This window comes from Pyrus communis, chromosome 12, assembly GCF_963583255.1.
Source record: "Pyrus communis chromosome 12, drPyrComm1.1, whole genome shotgun sequence".
NCBI classification, from domain to species: domain Eukaryota; kingdom Viridiplantae; phylum Streptophyta; class Magnoliopsida; order Rosales; family Rosaceae; genus Pyrus; species Pyrus communis.
In genome coordinates, this window is record NC_084814.1 from 17,055,022 (window position 1) to 17,073,401 (window position 18,380).

At 33.9% G+C, this 18,380-nt stretch overlaps 3 protein-coding genes across 4 annotated transcripts; 2 read left to right on the forward strand and 1 right to left on the reverse strand.

Annotated features, from left to right (window-relative positions):
* On the forward strand, nt 1-342 carry LOC137710088 (uncharacterized mitochondrial protein AtMg00810-like). Its single transcript, XM_068449043.1, has one exon. It carries the CDS (start codon nt 1-3, stop codon nt 340-342), a length of 342 nt encoding a protein of 113 aa, XP_068305144.1.
* A 7,972-nt stretch (nt 343-8,314) lies between these two features.
* LOC137710788 (CMP-sialic acid transporter 1) lies at nt 8,315-12,064 on the reverse strand. The gene is made up of 8 exons (XM_068449915.1): nt 11,854-12,064; nt 10,958-11,041; nt 10,560-10,774; nt 10,341-10,419; nt 9,777-9,946; nt 9,205-9,391; nt 8,865-8,942; nt 8,315-8,751 (listed from the first exon to the last, which is right to left on the reverse strand). The coding sequence occupies exons 1-8, from the start codon at nt 11,902-11,904 to the stop codon at nt 8,608-8,610; spliced, it is 1,008 nt and encodes a 335-aa protein (XP_068306016.1). The 5' UTR covers nt 11,905-12,064; the 3' UTR covers nt 8,315-8,607.
* Nucleotides 12,065-13,540: 1,476 nt separating this feature from the next.
* On the forward strand, nt 13,541-17,115 carry LOC137710952 (protein HAIKU1-like). Of its 2 annotated transcripts, XM_068450124.1 has the most exons (4): nt 13,541-13,741; nt 13,963-14,036; nt 15,216-16,439; nt 16,933-17,115. In XM_068450124.1, exon 3 carries the CDS (start codon nt 15,479-15,481, stop codon nt 16,412-16,414), a length of 936 nt encoding a protein of 311 aa, XP_068306225.1. In that variant the 5' UTR covers nt 13,541-13,741; nt 13,963-14,036; nt 15,216-15,478; the 3' UTR covers nt 16,415-16,439; nt 16,933-17,115. The 2 variants fall into 2 exon arrangements, with proteins under 2 accessions (XP_068306225.1, XP_068306224.1); XM_068450123.1 differs by lacking the exon at nt 16,933-17,115 and having other exon boundaries at nt 15,216-16,802.
* The last annotated feature ends 1,265 nt before the right edge of the window (nt 17,116-18,380 follow it).

Sequence of the window (18,380 nt, forward strand, 5' to 3'; positions counted from 1 at the left end):
ATGGAGGAATTCGACATGACTGATCTTGGAAAAATGAGATACTTTCTTGGTATTGAAGTAAATCAAAGTTCTAGAGGGATCTTCATCAGTCAACGGAAATATGCTCAGGAAGTCTTAGAAAGATTCAACATGGATCAATGTAACCCAGTACTAAATCCTGCGGTTCCTGGCTTTAAACTCACGAAGGATGAGGGAGGTATTGAGGTGGACAGCACTGTCTATAAGCAGATGGTGGGGAGTCTCATGTACCTAACAGCTACACGACCTGATCTGATGTTTATTGTAAGTTTGATAAGTCGATACATGGAACTAGACCTGGCAATTTCTTACACGACCCGTTAACACGACACGTAAACGACACGAAAATAACGGGTTTCGGGTCAACACGATAACTAATCGAGTCATTATCGGGTCACACGATAATAACCCGTTAATAACGGGTCCTTAACAGGTTTACACGAGAGTGACACGCGGGTAACCTGTTTCGACACGATAAGAAAAATGCTATTTTGATGATTTTAATTTTTTAAACTACTAAAAAAACTTACTATAAAATGCAATAGATATAATGAATATGTATATATTGTTTATTAATTATTATTCTATATAAACTTTAAATTTTAAGTTTTATTTATTTATTTGTATAGTATATTATAGGCAAAGATTGAGATTAAAAATCATAAAACACATTAAAAATAAAAATATCAAGTAATATAAAAATACCAAACACATAAAAAAAATTATAATAATTAATTTCCCGCCTAATATTTCAAGAGTTTCATCCATTTCCCGCCTAATGTTTGGAAAATTTTGCAGCCTATATCCATCCATTTCCCGCCTAATATTTAACCCAAAGAAACTCTAAGTGTTAGTTAATGTATCGTTTTGATGGGATACGCATCCTATGAAACAAATTTCAATGATCCAACCGTCAAACTTGTTTATATATGCTTCGAGATCGCATATGCCAAAATTTGAAAAAAAAAAATATTCAGAGATCAAGAAACGAGACAAAACTTTTCAACGGTTATAAACGAAAAATCACGATTTAACGGTTGTTTTAACTCTGATTTTGATGATTTTTTACAGCTATACTCTTTAACCCTATATGAATATAATGAATGAATTCGATCTTCAATTTAAAATATTTACATTGGTGGATACCACAAAATCTTATGTTATACTTGATAAAAGTATAAATAAACTCTCAAGTGTTAGTGAATTTATCATTTTGATGGGATACGCATCTTACAAAACTAGTTTCAACGATCCAACCGTCAAACTTGTTTATATATGCTTCGATATCGCATACACCAAAAATTGCAAAAAACAAACATTCAGAGATCAAGTAATGAGACAAAAAATTTTGACGGTTATAAACGAAAAATCACGATTTAACGGTTATTTTAACTCCGATTTTGATGATTTTTTACAGCTACACTCCTTCACCTTGCATGAATACAATGAATGAATTCGATCTTCAATTTAAAATATTTATACTAGTGGACACCACAAAATCTTATGTTATACTTAATGAAAGTATAAATAAACTCTGAAGTGTTAGTGAATCTGTCGTTTTGATGGGATACGCATCCTACGAAACTAATTTCAACGATCTAACCGTCAAACTTGTTTATATATGCTTCGAGATCGCATACGCCAAAAATTGCAAAAAATAAACATTTAGAGATCAAGTAACGAGACAAAACTTTTCAACGGTTATAAATGAAAAATCATGATTTAACGGTTATTTTAACTCTAATTTTGATGATTTTTTACAGCTACACTCCTTGACCCTATATGAATACAATGAATGAATTCGATCTTCAATTTAAAATATTTACACTAGTGGATACCACAAAATCTTATGTTATACTTGATGAAAATATAAATAAACTCAAGTGTTAGTGAATCTATCGTTTTGATGGGATACGCTTCCTACGAAACTAATGTCAACGATCCAACCGTCAAACTTGTTTATATATGCTTCAAGATCGCATACACCAAAAATTGAAAAAACAAACATTCAGAGATCAAGTAATGAGACAAAACTTTTCGACGGTTATAAATGAAAAATCACGATTTAACGGTTATTTTAACTCCGATTTTGATGATTTTTTATAGCTACACTCCTTGACCCTATATGAATACAATGAATGAATTCGATCTTCAATTTAAAATATTTACACTAGTAGATACCACAAAATCTTATGTTATACTTGATGAAAGTATAAATAAACTCTTAAGTGTTAGTGAATCTATTGTTTTGATGGGATACGCATCCTACGAAACTAATTTCAACGATCCAACCGTCAAACTTGTTTATATATGCTTCGAGATCGCATACGCCAAAAATTGCAAAAAACAAACATTCAGAGATCAAGTAAAGAGACAAAACTTTTCAACGGTTATAAACGAAAAATCACGATTTAACGGTTATTTTAACTTCAATTTTGATGATTTTTTACAGCTACACTTCTTGACCCTATATGAATACAATGAATGAATTCGATCTTCAATTTGAAATATTTACACTAGTGGATACCACAAAATCTTATGTTATACTTGATGAAAGTATAAATAAACTCTTCAATGTTAGTGAATTTATCGTTTTGATGGGATACGCATCCTACAAAACTAATTTCAACGATCCAACCGTCAAACTTATTTATATATGCTTCGAGATCGCATACGCCAAAAATTGCAAAAAACAAACATTCAGAGATCAAGTAATGAGACAAAACTTTTCGACGGTTATAAATGAAAAATCACGATTTAACGGTTATTTTAACTCCGATTTTGATGATTTTTTTATAGCTACACTCCTTGACCCTATATGAATACAATGAATGAATTCAATCTTCAATTTAAAATATGAACATTAGTGGATACCACAAAATCTTATGTTATACTTAATGAAAATATAAATAAACTCTAAGCGTTAGTTAATGTATCGTTTTGATGGGATACGCATCATGTGAAACTAATTTCAATGATCCAACCATCAAACATGTTTATATATGCTTCGAGATCGCATACGCCAGAAATTGCAAAAAACAAACATTCAGAGATCAAGTAACGAGACAAAATGTTTCAACGGTTATAAACGAAAAATCACGATTTAACGGTTATTTTAACTCTGATTTTGATGGTTTTTTACAGCTACACTCCTTGATCCTATATGAATACAATGAACTAATTTGATCGTCAATTTAAAATATTTACAGAAGTGGATATATACCACAAAATCTTATGTCATGATGATCTATGAAAATTGAGGATTTTGTAAAAGGAATAACATGTAAGCTTTGAGTTCCATTGGCAAGGTTACATGGTCGTTTAGATTTTTAAAACCCTCCAAATCTCATGAACAATGTTATTTATTTTAGTGAAAAATTAATAAAATTAATAATAATTATTGTAGAAGTGTGAAAAATGTAATCATTCGTAATAAAAAGCTTTACAACTTTCATTAAGGGGTCAACTCCGAAATTTAGTATGCATATACTGATTTAGTATTATGTTTTACATTTTTTTGGGTCAAATTATGTTTTTCATTTTCATTTTTATTGATTTAAAATATATTTTTCTTAACGGGTAACGGGTCGGGTCATATTACCTGAAAATATTAACGGGTTGATTTCGGGTCGGGTCATATTACCCGTTTACTTTAATGGGTATTACACGACACGACCCGTTAAGCTATCGGGTATGACACGAAAATGACACGAACACGAGAAACACGACACGAATGCCAGGTCTACATGGAACGTCCAACTGAGTCTCATATGCAGGCAGTAAAAAGAGCTCTGAGGTATGTAAAAGGGATTGTTGATTTAGGGATATTCTACAAAAAGGGAGGAACTGAGGGGCTTACTGGATATACTGATAACGATTATGCATGTGATCAAGACGATAGAAAGAGCACCTCAGGTTATGTGTTTATAATAAGTTCAGGGGCTGTTTCTTGGTCCTCAAAGAAACAGCCAGTTGTAACCTTATCCACGACAGAAGCGGAGTTCATAGCTGCAGCATCGAGTGCTTGTCAAGTCGTATGGTTAAGAAGAATTCTAAACAGTCTTGATCAGGAACAAAATGGTCCCAGCCTAGTGTATTGTGATAATGTCTCAACAATCAAACTTTCAAGGAATCCTGTGATGCACGGTCGTAGTAAGCATATTGATATAAGGTTTCATTTTCTTCGAGACTTAGTTAAAAGTGGAGTTCTGGAGCTGGTGCAGTGTTCAACTCTAGAACAAATTGCAGATATTTTCACAAAACCTTTGAAGGGTGATGTTTTCTTGAAGTTGCGAGGATTACTGGGCGTCTGCAAGTTTTCAGAAGTAAACTGAATGTTTGAGGCATTCAGTTTAAGGGAGGATGTTAAAGTTATTAGGGTTTTCTGTTATTGCTAGGGGTTTTCTGTTATTGCTAGGGTTCCTAGTTTTTAGGGTTGTTATTCAATAATCCCTATTCTTAAGGGACAAGTATGCATTTTCTGTTTTGACGTAGTCTTTACCACGATTCTAGGAGCTGTAAAATCGTGGGCAGTTGTTATCCTTTTTCAGTTTCATTGTAAGGCTATTTAATAGCCACAAATGTTATTCAATCAAATAACAATTCTCCCTGAATTGTGAAAGCTCTCTAGTGTTGCATTGCAGAAACTCTTGTGTTTGTTCTTTGGTTCTAACATTCTCATGAACTGCGAAACAATACTATTTTTGACATGGTTTCTGTTTGCTTCGACGAAAACCAGAGAGATGGTTTTTATGATTTTCACCGCAGCAGCTTTCATCATACCGGCGGCGTAGAACCGGAGAGACACTTAACATATAGTAATAAAGGAGCACAAAACAACGATTTCATCTTATTAATTAATTAATTATGGTAGATATCACACACTTTAATTTATAACCCTTATTTGATTAAGGGTGCTTTAGATTTTGGCCCTTACAATTCATTATTTCTAGGTAAAAACCCATCTATCTTTAAAGATCCAGTTTAAGCCCAAATTTAAAATTTGCAAACATATAGGAACACTATTGACCTATTAATACAATTTATTTACACTCATGCCACTCATACTTTATGGTCCCTTTTCCAAATTCCTACATTTATGCCAAATTAAAAGGAGTAGAAAAAGTGAAATAAAATGAAAAAAGTGTTTGCATTAACCGTATCTATGTCAAACTAGAAAAGTAGTTTTTTTTTTCGTGATATATTTTGTAGCAATTTTATCCATATTAATTGGTAGGTAAATTAGTTTATTCCAATTATTTTAAAAAAAAAAAATACTACACCTATATTATATATTTTGAATCAAATAACATTCCTCTAACTTGTAGGTAAATTATTTTCTATGTATTGTTATATATGTTAGACACGTTTTGTTGTTGTATAAACATAAGTGGAACATAATATTGTTGATTTTATACATCAAACTGCATTTCTTTTGTTATAGGTAAATTATTTTCCATGTACAAGTACTTATGTTAGGCAAGTTTTGTTGTTGGTACATACAATATTTTGTATCACTGTAAAGAAAGATGTTACATTACACCCATGGTATAATTGTTGTAGGTAAATTATTGGAAATTAATTTGTAGTTAGGTAATGAACATTTTGCATCATTGGAAATGAACATTTCAAAGAGTAGGTAGGTAAATTAATTTGTTCTAATTATATAAAAAAAATTACACTACACCTAGCTATATTTAATTTTTCCAATTATTAAAAAAATTTATACTACACCCAACCAAATAACATTTCTCTAACTTGTAGGTAAATTATTTTTCATGTATTGTTAGATATGTTAGGCACGTTTTATTGTTGTATAAACATGGGTGTAACATAGTATTTTTAATACTATACATCGAACTACATTTCTTCTTAATATACATCGAATTACACCCATGGTATAATTGTTCGTAGGTAAATTAATGTGCATGTAGATAATGAAATACAATGTTCTAATATATTAATAAAAAAAGGATAAATTCAAAAGTATTCAAGAGTAGGGTGAAAAAACTGAATCGAATAGTTTTATGAAAATTCAATACCTTTCTAAAAAATTAATATGCAATAAATTTTTAACATTAATGTCTTTTTTTTTCTTGTTGCAAAATCATTTACTATTTCCTTACAATTAATTGTCTACATCAAGTATGTAATAGGGGTATTTTAGGCATGTGAAAAATGTAAAATGTGTGAATTAATATGAAGTTAATGAATTTGCTTATGTGGATCCTAGTCATTGGGTTTTCTTTGAGTAAGAAAATTATGTAGGGTTTTATATAAAGAAAATTGAGTTTGAAAGGCTAAAGTCATATTTTCACTTTGATTAATTACATTAAGGAAAAGCACGTACAGTATCATAATGTATTGCTGGTTACATACAGACAGTACTTAAGGGATACTTCTCAAAACTAATCCAAGATAATATTCAACTAACACTAGAAAATTGTAGCAAGCAAGAACAAGGGTTTCTCTCATTCATACTGGGAAGGCCAAAGGAAGGCCCCCATGGCAAACTTCCTCTTTTGGTTGACATCTCCGATGACTGGGAGGCCATACTTCTTCAGAAGGCAGTCCAGTTTCCACTCAGGCATGCTCTCATAGTCACTCTTCTGGTACCTTGGGTAGTGCAGAGGCATCTGGAAGTTGCAGGGGGTGTTGTTCTTACTAGTTTGCTCATTTCCTTGGAGGCCGCCGAGCATGGTGAAAGCGTGGTTGCTAAAGCCAGTTTCAGTGGTATTCATCCTCTCGATTCTGTTGGTATTTGGTGCTGCAAAGTTGGTATTTGGTGTTGCAAAGTTGGCCTTTTATAGGCATCCCAAAGAGCAAGAGCGAGAGAGGAAGATTATTCTGGGATGTGCTTGAATACAAGAAAGCGTACTAAAGAGAAGATTTAGCGTTTTGAAAACAAAAGCATTTTGAAACATTTCAGCAGTACTGTCATGTAGTAAAAAAAATACGCGTTCTAACATAGGCGGACAACATGTAATTAATAAAAACAGATAAAAGAATTGTATTAACACGTTTTATAATATAGCGTTACGAGTTAATAACATCAGGTGGCAATGTTATAATCGGATCAAAAGAATCCTCGATGATATTTTACATATTTATATGGGCAAGCTCAAGGGCTGAGAGAGAGTTACAATGCAAAGCCTCTGAAGTTGCAAACTTTAGAGTGAAACATATCTATTCTAAAATAAATGCACGAAGATAGAATGATTAGTAGTATTTTATAATTGATTTCTAATTGAACATCCACCACCCATAGTTTCTAAATCTTTCAACATTCAATGCAAAGTGGAGAAAATAATGTCCAAACCAACTTGGTACTTTTTATATCATGCGATACTGTGTACATATCCATTTTGCAGTTCATTGTCTCTAAGGGAAGGTGTCGGCCATCAGTTATGGTCACACTGTTAGCTCATTGCTGTAGCAAAAGTCTTGAGCTCAATTTTATGGGCTTGTATAAAAGTCTTAATATTCAATCTTTTACAGGAAAACTAATGAAAAGGGTTTGAAAATTTTGAGTTTTAATGATAAGAACAAAATAAAGGATCAAGTAAATAGTACCATGATTGATTTTTTAGTGTAAAAATGTGGGTTTTCGTTAAAATGAACAATACCGCATGCTTTTTGTTAAAACTCCCATCTTTTAATGGCGTAACTGGTGTTGGCAAAACAAGGACCAGAATTATTATTGAGGATATTTTTTTGCAATACTCAAAGAAAAAATTCAAATTTGAGGTTTATTTCAACGTCGGAAAAGATTGGTTGGTATACAATAATGTGGTCTAAGACCATCTCCAATCGTGATCTAAAGGGCTTCTTTTAATACGAAAAGTGAAAATTTCATCCCTAGCAAGCGGACTACCAGTTGGTCTCTCTTTCTAAATTTTTATTAAAATGTTCAATATAGTATAACTAATAAAGTATTAGTGTATGAAGTGTCAATGGAGATGGAAAAAATATAGCAAGGGCGATACATTAAAAATGATATTTAAAGCGCAAAAACGTAGACTGAGATTTTCTAGTATACTCTGGTATGTCCTATGCACCAAGATTTTTGGCTGTAGATCGTTGATCAATCAACGATGTAATGATCAAGATCTAACAGCTAAAATTCAGTGTATATTAAACACTGGAGCATACTACAACTGTGCACCAAATAACCGGAAAATGTCACAATCAAAAGCCACCCATAAACAAGGAGTTGTTGAATCAGAATCTGATAGGCAAACATTTCTTCCGGTCACAGTTCAGATGAATAACAGTTACCCTAATCACGATACGAACCTCGAGTAATGAAGAATTTCAAGAAATGAATCTCCTGATCATGTTTCAACAAGTCACAGTTACATATAGACTTTGACCAGGCAAACCCAGCAGATACATAAACAAGAATATGTGGCCACAAGCAATCAATCTGTTCAAGTACATGATCAAATCAGTTTCTCTCCAACGTCAAGAAGAGTAATCCTAGCTAAACTAAGCGTTCTCTTTGGCAGAAATTTCTGATTTGAACTACAGATACTTCTCCAATCAACCAAACTATATTATGCCCCAGTTTATGCAATTCAATGCAACTTTTCACGAATCTGATTTTCGTTCAACTGAAACTTCTTTCAGACTCTCAGTGGTTGATTTTACAGGTAAGGGTAAGTCTACCAGCATGTTTGGAGGGGCAAAGTACATGTGTAGTGACATCATACAGATAATAATGCCCAAGAAAAGCTGCAACAACAGAATGGACGAGAACCAAAGTTTATTAATAACCTAATTTGTAGTTTCCAGAGAGAGAAAGAGAGAGGAGAGAAAGCGCGGATCTGTGCATGGATGGAACATACCTGTAATGTGGGCTTGAAAGTGAAAAGGTATACTGACAAAACCATTGTCAGCAGCATTGCCATTGAGGTAGAATACACCTGAAAGAAGCAAATAAATGAAGAGAGTAAGTTGAAGGGCGAAAGACAAACTCAGGTCAGCAGTCAGTTGTAATTGATAAGAATGAATGCAAAGAATCTACAACAGGGAAAAAAGGAAATTACTTGATTGATACTAAACCCTATATTTGATCTTTCCACACAGATTGCTTACCACCAGTATACTACATGTTGCATCCATCTAAAATAACAACACTTGTTACAAGAGAACACCGGAGATTAGGTCAGCAGTTCCAATAATTACCTTCACTATGTTGTCAGCATACTTCATCAACCATGAAACAAGCAAGCCAGTAGATCCCAGATTTAGCACGACCAACCAAGTTGTAAGACTATATCCATTGAAAAGGCGTTGCCACCAAGGTCCATTCTCAAATCCACCCCTGAAATCATCGAAGAGAAGCCGTGCTATGTTGAAAATCACACCAAACCTGTAAAAGGATTGCCATTAGACCAATCTAGTGTGTACCCTCAGAGGAACAGACTATTTTTTTCCACAACTCTAAATGGACAATTAATCATGCTGTAAATAAAACTCATGTACATATCTCAAACAAAAGAAATGTTATTTGCTAATCACAAGACAAGACAATGCATGAGTTCACAAATGATGCTACTTTTTCTATATCACAACCTAAAAAGTGCATAAAGAGGCCTCTGACTTGTAGTTGTAATGTATAACAAGGTCCACGAAAAATAATTCTTACTGAACTAAATGGAAAATGCATCCCTGAGCTTTCAGAAGTCATAATATACTATATCATAGTTGAAATTAATCAAAGAAAGCAAGGCATGATGTGGAGAAAAGATACCTACGTATACAATTGTACATTCTGCCAGTACAAACTATCATTGTTCTTCTTCATGAGATACTCTGTGTAAACACCTGCTAATGCTGACATACAAGCAGATAGAATGCCAAGCATATATCCTTGGATTGGTGCTGAGAACAAAGAATCACATGACGCTTCTCCACAACCTTTAACCTAACAGATTAATTAAAAGTATATCAACAAATAAGAAATCATTTGTCCTAATGGACAAAATTTATCAACTTTAGAGTGTAATAAAATTGCATCATTCAAGAAATTCCTGAATCACAGATTTTTTGTCAGCCAATAGAAAACAAGAACTTATCCTACGCATACACTCTTCTCAACTAATTCCAATTTAATCCTAGGAGGTTGGAAAAAATATCATATTCTGGATTCTGTCAAGAACCTAATAGAAAGTTAAGACGATTGTAGACAACAATATCTTTTTAACATGCTCCATCAACAACAGGTTACCCTGCAAACATCCGTGAAGCAGTTCTGAAAACGAATAGTCAACAAAAGAAAACCCAACTTGCTAACCAAAAAGAACAGCTTCTAATATCACCTGGCTTGTGGTTGTTCCAACAGCTAATAAAACAATTGCTATCCATTGAATATTTGACAACTTCTTTCTCAGGAATAGCCTGAAGTATCACACAATACAGATAAATCAATCATTTAATAACAAAGATATAACTGGGCAGAGAAAAATTCCAAATAGAAATTGAAACAAAATTGAAAACCATTCAGATTATGTCACCCCGAAAACTAATAAAGTAGGCACCTGAACAATATTCCAGTAGTAACAATCTTCAGGTTACCCAATATCTGATATGTGGAAGTATCCACATAAACAAGAGTGGCAAACTGAACATTGTTATGAATTAGATATATGACAGAAGGAATAGGATATAAGCGCACACTCTTCCAATCTGTAGTCATTCGTACGGAAGGTGATATGCGACACTCTCTCCAAAGAAGTAAACAGGAAACTATAAGCTGTATTTTAAAGAACCACAATGAAACATATCAGTACAACTAGAAAAGGCATCAAATATTGGAGGAAAGGAAATGAGTCATTTTGTAGTGGAATACTATCTCTAATTTGATGGCTTAAAGAGGAAAATCATTGACTTTACAAGCTAAATGATGCAATGAATGAAGATAGGTATGGTGAAGTACCTTGAATACTTCAGCAAGAAAGGGAACAGTTGCATAGTCATACTTATATTTTCCATTGCTTTGAGAAAGAGTTGTCAAGATTCCCTGACATTAATCAAATTATAAACGAATGAATGCTCATTTCTTACAGATTGAAAAATGAGGTAAATGTTTGGAACAAATTGATCCAAAACCAGCACTTACACCACAAACCCCCTACGGAGTTTATAAAACATACAAATCATTAAGTGCTAAAGTGTTATTTGATCCCCGACCATGAGTTCTACAAAATTACACGAGAGAACATCCACCATAAGATCTCAAGAAACAACTCATATCTGGTACAAGTTTCGAGCATTACATTTTCACGTAAACTAGTCAATGATCAGATACGAAGAGCAAAATATTTCCCTTCGCATTATTTTGTTCGAGAAATGTAGCGGCCACAGTTGTACTTTCACAGCTCAGATATTAGCCACAGTTTTGAGATATAGTTCCATCAGCACCTCTTTCAGTAAACATAAGCAAGCAAAGCCACACACTTTAAACAATTTAAAGCCTCTTTCATTCATCTTTCAGTTGGAAATCGAAATCAATGTGCCATTGCCACACTGGTACTCAAAATTACACATTTCAAATATTGGGTAACACATAATTACACAAACAGAAAATATTAAATCAATATTAAACAAAAACTCAAAAATAATTATTTCACGGAGAATTAAATTAACGCTACACTGAATCGATTTGAACTGATTTGAGCTGAGCTGCCCAAAATATCGAAACTGGGTCCGAAATCCAAACATTGCAGAACTCAGATTCAGAGATTAAGAGAAAACAGAGATCCAGAAAACAGTGAAACGCAAAACGGTAGTAACAAAACGACCAGAAATCGCAGAGTCTTAGTGTTTGCTGACCTGAGAGCTGGTGAGGACGGTGAGCAGCGCGGCAACGAAGTACCACTGCATCGTCTTCTTCCAGGCCACCGGCGGTTGCGCGCGTAAAGTTTGGGGCTTTGCTAAGAACACGTACGCGCTGATTCGGGCATTGGATTTTGCGGGCAAGAGCTTTTTGGCTTGTTCAGTGAGTTGGGTTTCTGAGTTGTTTTTTTTATTATTATTTTTATCTCCAAAGATTTCTTAGATTGATGTTAGACTCAACAAAAAATTTGTTTTTTATCTCCAAGAAATTTGTTTTTTTATTTTACTACAGCTTAACATTAATGAACACGGATAATAACTTAACAAAAAAAAAGACAAATAAAAAAAGGAAGAGAAAAGATAGAAGATCGGGGGGAATGTAGAGGGAGGAAGAGAAGGAGAAAAGCGTAGTTTATTTATGGGAAATGTTATTCACATTTTAAAAATTTTATTCTACATTCTTTATAAGTGTATTTTTCTTTCAAAATATAGAAAGTTTGGAATGTATACTGAGATTTTTAGAGTGCCAATAACTATTCCTTTATTTATTTATAAAATTTGTGCTATGCGTAATTGCTAAATTGTTCACGTTTTTTTTTTTTGGTTCAATTTTGGTTAGAGGGTTAGAGTGGTAATTTGCTGGAGTTTTGGTTGACAAATAGAGTTTTATTAATATGTAATTTAGATTAGGGAATAGACGTTTTTTTTTTTTTTTTTTGTTCAATTTTGGTTAGAGGGTTAGAGTGATAATTTGCTAGAGTTTTGGTTGACAAATAGAGTTTTATTAATATGTAATTTAAATTAGGGAATAGACGGGGTTTGAACTCACGTAGTGCAAAAACAACATTTCTATTCACCACTGTAGTAGAAAACCACTTGCTTTGAGTGAGTTCAAATGTTTAAGGGTTTATCATGGTTTGCCTAATTACTTAGGAAAATATATATTAGATTTTGGGAGGATCAGATTATGCAGAGATTATCTTAAAATCAAGGTTGACATTACTTGTCTAATAAACATGCATTTAAATTATATTTTGTAAATACGACGTTAATGACTAAATTATTATAAATGTTTTTATTTTTATTGAGAATAATATTATTAAAAAACATTTTCTATTTTATAAAATTTTAAGAAGATTTGTTAAATTATACATACTTAATACACGTTATGATTATTTGTACGATAAAGAGTAATAAGAGATCAAATTTCTAAACCAAATGTTATGAACGTTAATAATAAAATTATTACTTAGATATTAATTAACGCGTTTATTTTTAGGAACTTTAACGAAAAGCTCTCGTTATTATTCAAATTAACGAAAAATCATATTTTTTCATTAAAAAGTCAATCATAGTACTATTCACTTTACTCTTTATTTTTTTTCTTATTGTTTAAACTTAAAATTTTTAAATCTTTTTCATTAATTTTTCTTTTATTTTTTTGAATAATTACACATCATTTAATTTCAAATTTAACCAATTCTACCGTAAAACGGTCTCACGCGGTTATTGAAAAAAAAGGAACGACTAGCTAAAGCAATTTCCGCATCTTTTGATTGGACCGTGATTTGGTCTACGACTCTCTCTCTCTCTCTCTCTCTCTCTCTCTCTCTCTCTCTCTTCTCGAAAGTCATAAAACCACAACCATAAACACCGGCAACCACACCACCACAACCACCAACCATAAACACCGGCAACCACACCACCACAACCACCAACCATAAACACCGGCAACCACACCACCACAACCACCTATCCTGAAAACCCCCAATTTCCCCAAATCCAAAACCCTAAAATTGGATCAAAAGCATCCACCCACCTCTTCTACTCTTTGCAATTTTAGACGAGTCCATCCTCCCTCTTCAAGTTCGAACTCAAATTTAAGGTAACATCACTATGAGGTCAACTTTCATTTTTTGGAATTAGGGTTTTGCTTAATTTCAATATCTTTGATGGGTTTTGAACCCACAGGGTTGTCATTTCAGTTAAAGGGTCAATCGCAATTTCATTTTCGGGTTGCAGTTAGGGTTTTGAAGGGTTTCGGTTTAAATTTTGGCTTCAATTTTATTAGTTTGATTCTAATTTCTCTAAATTTGTGTAACGTAGGAAGGGTTTATTTTGTTGGAGAAGGAGTTGACCATTGAATCGGGGGATGTTGGTTGCTTTTGCTGAACCTGCAGGTTAAAATCTCAACCTTTTTCTTTCTGTTAATGTATTGGTTGCTTGCTGTGAATGTAAATTGAACTTGAACTAACAAAACTAAAGAATCGTAATTTATTAGATTTCCACACTAACAAAATTACTTTGCTTTATTAATATATGCAGCAGATGAGGTTATGAAATAAAAATTGAGAGAAATTTGAGGTATATTGTATTCCATTTCAAAATTTAGAATCGGAAAAATAGAAGAATGTTATATGAGGTGGATATGGTGACAGAAGGAAAACATAAAGAAGTTAAGGGGCAGTTAGGGATTTGAAGGAAAGTTTGTACGTCTATTGAGTCCTCATTTGGTGACAACCAAAAGAAAAACAGAGAGAGGGGGTGCCCCCTCGAGCGTTAGCTCCCTCCAACATTGTTGGTGGTTGGCTATCATCTCTCTGTAATCAGATCAAGAATTCTTAGCCAAGGCGGTGATGTCAAAGGGCCTTACCATAGATGGCTTAGAACCAATAGGTTTTTCCATTCTATACTAAACTAGTGTTCTCCTCCAGTCAATACCAATCGAGTACAGTTAGTAACTTGACTTTTACAAAAATACTTATTCTAACTATAATTTGTGTTAAGATCATAATAGTAATCACAGTAAAGCTTTTCATCAAAATATGGCAGGAATGAGCATTTCATTGATATAGATTAAAAAATAAAAGCACTGGTTCTTAGTAGCCTGTGGTTAGATAGGGGTGGCCTAATGTTATAGGGGAGGACACTTTTGTCCCCTGCAACCTTTTTTAAACAATCATTGAAAGAATATGACTGACTTGGTCATTGCCTTCTACAAATAAAACCAAAAAATACACAAGTTGGTTTAGCATTCGATGTCAAACACAGGTTAACCAAATTGGACCCAAACACAAAATAATCACAATGAAACATGGGCATTTACTAACGCAAATCAGTTTATAGACAGCTATCATGAATACACACTAGTTTCATTTCCCTTAGGTTAGTTACTGTAATTTTTGAATTTCTGTTTTTTTATGGGGGAATTTATAATTAGGAATTCTACCGTTTCTGCTGATGATTGATTTGTTTTTTACTTTCAAGTAGGATATTAGATATGATAATAGATAGGGAATTAGTATTTGTTTAAGTTTATTTTGGAGGGGATTACTTGACCTTCAATTTTTAGCATGCAGGTTGCCAAAAGAGAATTGGATTGTGCTTCTGTTTCTAACATGCAACGCTGAGGTATCTGGTCTCTTCACCAAAAAAGTATTTAGCCAAATACGTGTATTTCCGTTGGCCTAGTTGAAGTTGAGATTCAAGGAGCTGGGAAGTGGTTTGAGCTTCAATTTCAAGCTTTGGCTGCAGTTTCAAAGTCTCAGAATGGTTTGACTTTGTGGGACATTGTCAAAAGTTAAATTGGTAGCTGGTGTGAGTATCTGTGAGTTTCTTCAAAATGGATAACTCTGCAAACATGCATAATGATCATTTGGGTGTGAACAAAATGGGGAAAAATATAAGGAAGAGTCCTTTGCACCAACCCAAATTTGGTAATAATGACGCAAGGCAACAACCTCAGCCTCAGGTATACAACATAAGCAAGAATGATTTCAGGAACATTGTTCAGCAGCTTACTGGTTCGCCATCACAGGAACCTTTGCCTAGACCTCCCCAGAATCCACCAAAGCCCCAAAGTATGCGGTTGCAGAGAATTCGACCTCCCCCATTAACGCCTATCAACAATAGACCCTTAAACTCACCTCCAGCTCCTCTTCCTGCAGGCCAACCACAGGTTCCCTACAATAATAACTTTGTTAGGCCTCCTCAGGTTGGACATCCATCACCGACACCAATGCAGCCATTTCCACCTGGAGATTCAATGTGGCAAAATACAGCCGAGTCTCCTATCTCAGCATATATGCGGTACCTTCAAAGTTCGATGTTAGATCTAACTCCAAGGGGAAACCAACCTCAGCCTCAACCACAAGTTTCAGGTCAGATGCAGTCTCAGCCACCATCAACCGGTTTACTTCCTAACCCATCCATATCTGCTCACCCACCCCCAAGAATGAACGGCCCTGGGCCACATGCAACTAATCTACAGCACCCACAGATGAATGGTCCTCCCCTCTTACCGTCACCAACTTCACAGTTTTTATTGCCATCCCCAACGGGCTACATGAACTTGTTGTCTCCACGGTCACCTTATCCACTGCTTTCACCTGGGATACAGTTTCCTCCACCATGGACCCCCAATTTTCAGTTTTCTCCCATGGGCCAATCAGGGCTATTAGGTCCAGGGCCTCAACCCCCACCTTCTCCCGGCATTTTGTTTCCATTATCTCCTTCGGGGTTTTTCCCCATTTCAAGTCCAAGATGGAGGGGTCATTAAGAGTTGGCACAACACTGTTAAGCATGTGAGTTCCATACCTTCCCCTGAGCTATTTCTTTATGCGGACTGATCGACTACTTCTAGGAGCTTCTTCTGTGAAAAATATATTGTATACTGGTAGTTTAAGTGGGCTCTTTAGGCTACCTGTAGTGTTTATTTCTCGCTTCTGTATTTTTTTCATTGACACCATCTCTGCAAACTTTTCGAATCTCGAATCTGTATCATCAGCTGATATCTTAGATCTCTTGTAATTTTGTAATATTTTGATTAAATTGTAGTTTGTTGTTAATTCCTCCTCAGTTAACCGGCATGTGGAAGGAATTTCGGATTAGCAATTATAGTTTTGTTGTACCTTGATACGTTCAATGAATAATATCTTGCTTGATCAGCTCATAATTTTCCTTTCTTAGTTATTCATTGCTGTTCTGCTTTTAGATTAAATACCTTAATGGTGTGTCGCGATGAATGAATTGTCGTGTACAGAAAAATTCATAATCCTGAGGTTTAATGAATTGCAGAATTGACTCTCTTTACGAAAGATATATGATGTAATTTCTGTGTGTTTCACGAAAGTTGTTTGCACGAATCGCGCGGGCGGAATTGTGTTTACTACCTTCGTCTTAGCAGCATTCTTTCACTTTGTTCAAGTATTTTACATGGTTGTAAAAAGGATGCTTGTCTAGACTCTTGGGAAGAAAGAGAGGGTGCAGGGTGGATAATGTAGGTTATGACACTAAATATAGTTTACTAATTATAAAACGTTTCATTAGTCGAATGTGTCAACATAATTATTTGATTATTTGTGTATTTTCAGCTGCATGCCAACTTGGTATTGCTTGTGTGTAATTTGCTATGCGATTTATTTGTTCGCCATTCCATCACTTTTTTATGACGTCGGTCTACTACTAAATTACTAACCACCGTATTGTTTTCGACTTGCACTGCACGTCAAGCGTGTGGCTTTAGGTGTGGGGTATTTTACCATAAAATTAGGTCTCATTTCTATTAGAAGTCTCACAATATATAGTCTTATTTACGAATTTCGTTTATCAATTTTTCGACGGGGAATTCTTGTATTCTTTTCAATATGGTGTTATGTTTATCAGCAGAAAATAAACGCCGTTGCACGCAACTTGTCCTACTACATGTTATGTTGGAAAACAACTGAAAAAAGCAATTAAGCACATCTTAAATCTTAATTAATGCATTTCCGGTGATAATTAAATATACTAAGTAATTGCCGTCTCTCCTCTGCAGCAGTTTTGAATTGTTCAACGTGTGCTTCCATTGACTTATTCATTAACAACCATTAGTGGTCTACGTGGCATATCCCCATTGACTTAGACCACCTAGACTATGCCATTAAGGGATACTTCTTGGTTTAGTGTTTGTCGTTTATGAATAACCAATAGAAAGGGTTCCTAAGTTTGTCTACTATTAATTATTTCTTAAAAAAATTTGTTAAATAAAGGTCACAATGATAAAAAAAATATCTTTAATTTAATAAACAAATGACTAAAATGATTTGATAAAAATTAAAAGTATTTTTATCATTTTATCCTTATTTAATACAGATTGTCGTAGAAGAATCAAAATAATTGATGATGAACAAAATCGATTTTAATATTCTTAAAAACCAAAATTAGAAGTTATGTCGATTTTGAAGATTAGTTTGGTTAAAAATTCTTATTAAAAATTCTAATTATATTATCTTTTTCCAACAAAAAAAAAAATTGTCAAATCGCATATTCCATGTATAATATAATATTACCGTCAAAATCAAGCAATTAATATAATCCAAGTTTATAACGTGCCGCGCATCCCATGACCCTTGGATGCTGTCACCTGCCACATCCAAACTAATTTCACATAAAACATTCGGCTTGAAAGAAAATTGACATAATTTAATTCGTTTGAATTGAAAGCCTTGGAACATACGGAACAATGGTAACGTCGTGATGTGAAA